General features: G+C 52.3%; 1 protein-coding gene across 1 annotated transcript; it reads left to right on the forward strand.

The window, feature by feature from the left end:
• Nucleotides 1–3,063: 3,063 nt before the first annotated feature.
• On the forward strand, nucleotides 3,064–6,747 carry Bdkrb1 (bradykinin receptor B1). The gene is made up of 2 exons (XM_076551333.1): nucleotides 3,064–3,826; nucleotides 5,208–6,747. Exon 2 carries the CDS (start codon nucleotides 5,218–5,220, stop codon nucleotides 6,214–6,216), a length of 999 nt encoding a protein of 332 aa, XP_076407448.1. The 5' UTR covers nucleotides 3,064–3,826; nucleotides 5,208–5,217; the 3' UTR covers nucleotides 6,217–6,747.
• The last annotated feature ends 570 nt before the right edge of the window (nucleotides 6,748–7,317 follow it).

A 7,317-nucleotide genomic window follows, 5' to 3' on the forward strand; every position in this document is an offset into this window, starting at 1 on the left:
CAGGACATGTTTACTGACCTAGTACAAATGTTGCTGCCATTAGGTATAAATAAATAGTTTCTGAATTCACTCAACAAATCCTGAGCACCCACAATGCATCAGCCTGATGATTGGCGTTGAACCTGTGACCTTAATACAAGGAGATAAACCCATTTACTTGCCAGGAGAACGCTCACCCAGTCAGGTGAGAGCGAGCACGTGTGTGTGGAACATGTGGAAAGTGACAAGGGGAACTAAGGGCCAGGAAGACAGGGTGGAGTCTCCAAAAATAGCTCCATCAGGAGATGATTTGTGGGTAATGGGAAGACCTAAAGGGGTGAGCATGTGGCTTCCTGGGAAGGCTGCTCCAGGCAGAGGGAACCAGCAGTTCAAAGGCCCTGTGGTGAGGCATGTGTCAGCCCCGACACCATTGAGGAGATCTGGAGGGTTAACTGGGTGATCCAGGCAGGGCCCTGGGAGAGCTGTGCTCACAAGCAGTGGAGGCTGCCACAGATGGCTCTGAAGACCATCACCCTGCCTTTGTTTCTGCTGGAGACAGGGTGTCAACAGGGTAGAAATGACTTAGATTCCAGAAAATAAAGAAATAGAGCCGATTGTCGGAGTTAGGAGTACCTTCAGATAGAGCCTTGGAGAAGGCTCCTCTTGAGGACTGGAGCCAGGGTTGAAACTCCCTTGAGGAGTGCCTAGAAGCCCCCGTGTGCTTTTCCAAGCAGCTCAACACAGGACCCAAGAGCATAGGTGGGTTCTTTGTCAGCTCCCCTGGTTCATGGAACCCTGGCCCAGCTTCCACCCTCTAGTGGGCATCTCCTCATCCCAGGACACAGCCCAGAGCCCCCTACCTCAGGATAGTTGCAGGTGGCTCGGTCATCAAGACGCTCTCACACTCACAACCGTCCCCTGAAGGTGTCCAAGTGTCCCTGTATTCCTCAGTCTGGTGCTGGGTATAAGGGACGTAGGAGACCGAGATAGGGATGAGGTTTGAACAGGAAGAAAGGTGCAGAAGGGCACTGTCTCAGGTTCTCATGGTGAGTCTTAGAAACATCAGGAAACCTAGCTGTCTGCTCACTCACAGGATGTCTCCAGGTGTCTGTCTCAGCAAGAGGAGTGGAGCCATTGTCCTGGAACGTCCACACATGTCTTGAACATCCGTCTAACAGGATGTATGAAGGAAAGAAAAAACAGTAAAGCAAAGAGAAGAGCTTCTAGTCCTTAGTCATAGCCATGCTGTGTAAAGTTCCTAACCTGTGCCCAGAAGGTGGACAACCACTGTCTGAGTCAGGGTTTCTATGGCTGTGAAGAGACACCATGACCACAGCAACTCTTATAAAGGAAAACATTTAATTGGGGCTGGCTTACAGTTTCAGAGGTTCAGTCCATTATCATCATGGTGAGAAGCATGGCAGCGTGCAGGCAGACATGGTGCTGGAGAAGGAGCTGAGAGTCCTACATCTTGATCTACAGGCAACAGGAAGTGAACTGTCTCATCGGGTGTAGCTTGAGCATAGGAGACCTCAAAGCCTACCTCTACCGTAACACACTTCCTCCAACAAGGCCACACCTCCTAATAGTACCACTCCCTTTGGGGGCCATTTTCTTTCAAACCACCACAACCACCAACCTTGAACAAAGGTGAGGGCTGGGCTCTGAGGAGGCCAGGGCATCTCACCTCAGAAGAAGCGTACCCCACTGTGGTTTGTGTGTTTTTCTCTCCACTGTCTTCACCTTGGATGGAGGTAGAGGTATTGTGTGATAGGAGTGGAGGAGATCTTGTGGCACCTGGCAGGCAGGGCCTGTCTAGAGCAGCAGTAAGTGGTAGAGAACCCACCATGCAAGACCAGTGAGGAGAACAGCAACTGGGGAACTAAAAATTGGACCCATGCATCTCAAGTGCCAGGACTGACATTCTGTGGAGAGCCTTCATGCATGATTCAGCCTCCGTGTCCTGAGGAGGAGAGCTGCCCAGCTAGCCTGAGGGCCTATCTAGAAGCATCAACTGGTCAGGTTCTCCTCTATGCCCTGGCTTCTCCACTTTTTTTTTCCTTTCACCCAGGGGACTGACTCAACAAAGAGAACTCAACCAGTCTGTGTGGATGAACCAGCCCTGACTACACATGTGGGAGTTACAGATGGAGCCCACTCAAAAGAGGCAGAAGACCCTCATGGAGGGTCCATCCCGTCTTACACTCATTTGGCTCCCACGTTTACCTCTCCCTTCATCCATTACCCAAGACAAAGGGACCCTCTGCTCCCTGACCCTAGGCCAGCTTCCCACCACAATGAGGATAAGCCTGTTTTCAAAAACTTTCCATCCTAGCCAGGGTGGCCCCGGCCCTGAGCCAGACACCTCAGATTCATTCCGCAAAGCCCAGCTTCATCAGCCTTCACAATGCTTGTGGGTACAGTCCCACCCCCAACCTGGCCTTCTGCCCTTGGCTGTTCTCGTTCCTAAGGGAGGACATGTCGACATATCTTCTGGGTCAGAGAAGCTGAGATGAGGCCCTTCCTCATCCCACCAGAACTAGTTAAGGGCTCGGCTGAGAGCAGGTCAGTGCTAGGCAGGGGGACATGTCCCCAGGACAGATGCTTCTCAGCCATGGTCCAGTCAAGACTGTGGGATCAAGGGCGAGTCAGCACTGGCTAGCAAGACCTGGCTACACTGCCAAGTAGAAAAGCCCACGGCTTGTGCTTTTCTCTGGCCCAGCCAGCCCTAGGAGAATACAGAGCACCTGCTGAACCCTGGCTGGCTCACAGTGCCCCACCCCTGGGGAGTGGTACAGCCCAAGGGGGACGGCACGGGAACGTCTCACAGGTTCCAGCTCTCTCTCTTTTATTTTTTTCTTTCTGCTTCCATGATTTCGCGACCCCCTCTAGCACCAAGAGAAAACATCTGGAAATGTTGCTGGGGGTTGTGAAATCATGGAAGCAGAAAGAAAAAAATAAAAGAGGGAGAGAGGCCGGGTGCCAGACACAGCAGGAGCATCTTTGTCTGGATGAGTTGGACTCATCTCTAGAAACAGAGTTCCAGCCACAAACCTGAGTGGTTTCCAGCAGGAAGGGCAGAGCGAGACAGCCGGAGGAATGAAGAGAGACGGCTGGCCAGAGGCGGAGGATCCTGGCGCCCAGCTCTTAAAAATGGTCAAGAATTCCTGCCTCTCTGAAAGTCAGGCCTCGGGTAGTTCAGCTTAGTGGATGCCGACTCACACCAAAACCAAACCCAGAGCCGCCAGCAAGGATTAGAAACAGCTCTGCTGATCTTACTCAACTTCGAGCACTGGGTGAGTCAAACTTTTTCTGAGCTCACTGTTTGTACAACGGAGTCCACACTGATGGATTCTTGGCTATGTGTCTTTCGCTGCTCAGATTCAAGAGGGGACCTCCTAATGTGCTCCCGAAAACCTGTAGCCAAATCCCAGACCTCCTGGAGCCAACAGGGAATGGAGCAAGCCATCACTGAATATACTGACGGGGGTGAGCTTTGGAGACGTTGGCCACGCCGAACTGTGTCTGCGGAACCTATTTGCCAACACACAGTAGTTAGGCAAAATCAAAGGCCACAAATGTCAGAGGAGAAAGTGCCAAGTTGTTGAAGAACCTCCTTCTATCCCTAAGTGCCAAGAGAAGGTGACGCCAAGACTCCTCCCACCCCAGCCTCCTCTGGCTTGAAAGACTCACTTTTTGGGTAATCCCCTGTGACATCATGGGAACAGAGGTGGTTTCATTTAAGACCAGCGTAAGTCCAGAGAGCTGCCCAGTACAGAAACCTTCCAAGGTAGCTGTCGCCATCAAATCTCAGCCGAAGCTGTGAGCTTCTTCGTTTTCTGTCTGGGTAAGTCTATCGCCATCTGTTCTCCTCTTAGGACCGTTAAATGCAAACGGAGATCATGCCTCTTAGCAAAAGACAACAGACAGAAAATGTTTGTCTACATATGTACTCGCAGAACGGACAGGCTACAAACCTTCATTTTAAACAGAATTTGTATCCTATGTCCCGTCTGTTTGGGTCTGTTTCTGGTTTGGAGGAACGGCTTTTTGTTGTTTTGGGACAGTTTCCCAGTGTAGTCCAATACTGCTTCGGGCTCTCCAATTCTGGGTTTGCAGGCATGAGCCATAATACTCAGCTTATGGTTTGGGCTTTAATTGTGTGAGTGTGTGTGTGTGTGTGTGTGTGTGTGTGTGTGTGTGTGTGTGTGTGTGTGTGTTGAGACAGGTCCTTCTATGTACTTGTGGCTGTCTGTCCTGGAACTCACTATGTAGACCAGGCTGGCCTTGAACTTGCAGAGATCCACCTGTCTCTGCCTGTGGAGTGCTCAGATTAAAGGCGTGCGCCACCATGCCTGGCCTTGTCCCCTCTTCTTGGAAACTTTCCCCCCTTCATTTTGATTTTCTGTGTATGGGGGTTTCGCCTGCATGTATGTACGGACAGCATGTTCATGCAGTGCCTGTGGAGAACAGAAAAGGATGCGGAATCCTCTGGGACTGGAGTTACAGATGGTTGTGAGTGGCCATGGGATTGCTGGGACTCAAACACTGATCCTCTGGAAGAGCAGTCAGTGCTGGTCTTAGGGTTTCTACTGCTGTGACAAAACACCATAGCCAAAGAGCAAGCTGGGGAGGAGAGGGTTTGTTTGGCTTACACTTCCACATCATAGTCCATCATTGAAGGAAGTCAGGACAGGAACTCAAACAGGGCAGGAAACTGAGCCAGGAGCTGATGCAGAGGCCATGGAGGGGTGCTGCCTAATGGCTTGCTCCTCACAGCTTGCTCAGCCTGCTTTCTTATAGAACCCAGGACCACCAGCCCAGGGATGGCATGATCCACTGTGGGCCCGGCTCTCCCCCAACGATCACTAATTGAGAAAATGCCTTACAGCTGGATCTCATGGAAGCATTTCCTCAACTGAGGACACACAAGACCAGCCAGGAGAGTGCTTTTAACCAATGAGCCTTTCCTCCAGCCCCCACTAGTTCCCTCTTTTAAACTAGGTCAGTCCTCTCCACCTCTAAAGGAACAGGTAGCAAATACTGTCAACTTTGCAGGCCAGACAGCCTGGGCCACACCCACTCTGCTCTACTATGGTAGTACAAAAGTAGTCAAAGGTGCTATTACATAAGCAGTGAGTACGGATGTGTGCCAATAAAACTTTATTGTCTGGGACAGACCACAGGCTGGGTTTGACCTCCTGTATTCTCTACTCTGTCCATTTCAGGTCACTGTGGATGGCGTCCCAGGCCTTGTTGGAGCTGCAGCCCTCTAACCAAAGCCAGCAGACCCCTCCCAACATCACCTCCTGCGAGGGTGCTCCAGAAGCCTGGGGCCTCCTGTATAGGGTGCTACCAGGGTTTGTCATCACCATCTGTTTCTTTGGCCTCCTGGGGAACCTCTTAGTCCTGTCCTTCTTTCTCCTGCCTCGGCGGCGGCGGAGGCAACACCGCTTAACCATAGCAGAAATCTACCTGGCTAACCTGGCAGCTTCTGACCTGGTGTTCGTCCTGGGCCTGCCCTTCTGGGCAGAGAACATTGAGAACCATTTCAACTGGCCCTTTGGCACTGACCTCTGCCGGGTGGTCAGCGGGATCATCAAGGCCAATCTGTTCATCAGCATCTTCCTGGTGGTGGCCATCAGTCAGGACCGCTACAGGTTGCTGGTTTACCCCATGACCAGCCGGGGATGCCGGCGGCGGCGGCAAGCCAGGGCCACCTGCCTGCTCATCTGGGTGGCAGGGGCCCTCCTGAGCATCCCCACCTTCCTTCTGCGGTCTGTCAAAGTCGTCCCCGACCTGAACATCTCTGCCTGCATCCTGCTTTTCCCCCACGAGGCTTGGCATTTTGCAAGGATGGTGGAGCTGAACATTCTGGGTTTCTTCCTCCCATTGGCCGCCATCATCTTCTTCAACTATCACATCCTGGCCTCCCTGAGAGGGCAGAAGGAGGCCAGCAGGACCCGGTGTGGGGGTCCCAAGGGCAGCAAGACGACAGGGCTGATCCTCACCCTGGTGGCCTCCTTCCTGGTCTGCTGGGCCCCCTACCACTTCTTTGCCTTCCTGGATTTCCTGGTCCAGGTGAAAGCAATCCAGAGCTGTGCCTGGAAGGAATTCACGGACCTGGGCCTGCAGCTGGCCAACTTCTTCGCTTTCATCAACAGCTGCCTGAACCCACTGATTTACGTCTTTGTGGGCCGGCTTTTAAAGAGCAGGGTCTGGGAACATTATAAATGATGCACTCCCAGAAGTCTCATGCTCGTATCCCACAATGGGAAAGAACTCATCCGACGGTTCTGACAGAATTAAAACAGCAGCAAGACAAGAAGCCTGGCTTCTTGACCAACCGTCTGATACCGTAAAGGCCATCTGGTTGGCTGACCCACGGCCCACAAGGATGCCCGGAGAAATGCTGCTAATAGGGTAGCAGGGACCTTGCAGTTGTAATGAAGCTAAGGATCTGGAGATTAAGCTGATCCTGAAGTAGTTGGGGCAGGGGGAGCAAAATGATCACAGGGGTCCTTTGAAGCAGGGACTTAGGAGGGCTGGAACCTGTGAAGACTGAAGCAGAGGTCAGAGTGACGAGGAAGGGGCCACAAGCAGAGGACTGCAGGCCCCCTTAGAGGCTGGAGAAGAAAGAGCACAGACAGACGTCTTCTCTGCAACCTCCAGAAAGAACCAGCCCAGCCAACATGCTGGCTTTAGCCCTGTCCCCCACGACTGTGAAAGAAGAAAACTGTGAGAGAATAAAGTTGTGTTCTCATTTGCATTTGCCAAGTGTGTGATTACTGCTACAGCAACAACAGACAACCTACACAAACACCCAGAAGGTGTAAAAATCAACATCCTTACACTTCCATTCACCCAGACCTTCCTAGGCTGACTGAGGAATGCAGAGGTGGGGTAGCTGCAGACCTTGTCCACAAAGAGCGTGCCTAGGTCTAAATACCCCTGTCAGAATGGGAAGTTCCATTGGCTACAGACCCAGCAGCTCCCAGGGAAGGGTCAGTTCCTCCCCTCAGGTCTGTGCAGGGCAGACTCTGGGGCCTGTGGAGACAGACAGGAAGGGCTGGGTATTCACTCCTGCAGTGGGAAGGCACAGGCTGCTGCCCAGAGTTCACATGAGAATTGCTGGATGCCGGAGCCTCCACCTAATCTCTTCTTGGCTTCAAGGATCCCGCAGGGACTCTCCCAGAATCTCTGCCTCCAGAGAACTCTGCATGATACACAAGAGAGTGTCACAAGACAGAAGAACCCAACCATCCAGGTGACAGGGTGGGTTGAGAGCACAGGGCAGTGGGGGCTGGCTGGGACAGGTAGAGGAGTATTCTAGGAGAC

The sequence above is a fragment of the Peromyscus maniculatus genome, chromosome 14 (assembly GCF_049852395.1).
Source record: "Peromyscus maniculatus bairdii isolate BWxNUB_F1_BW_parent chromosome 14, HU_Pman_BW_mat_3.1, whole genome shotgun sequence".
In the NCBI taxonomy this organism is placed as follows: Eukaryota; Metazoa; Chordata; class Mammalia; order Rodentia; family Cricetidae; genus Peromyscus; species Peromyscus maniculatus.

Coding starts and splice junctions, on each gene's coding strand:
- Bdkrb1 (XM_076551333.1), top strand. CDS start 5,218: ATGGCGTCCCAGGCCTTGTTGGAGCTGCAGCCCTCTAACCAAAGCCAG.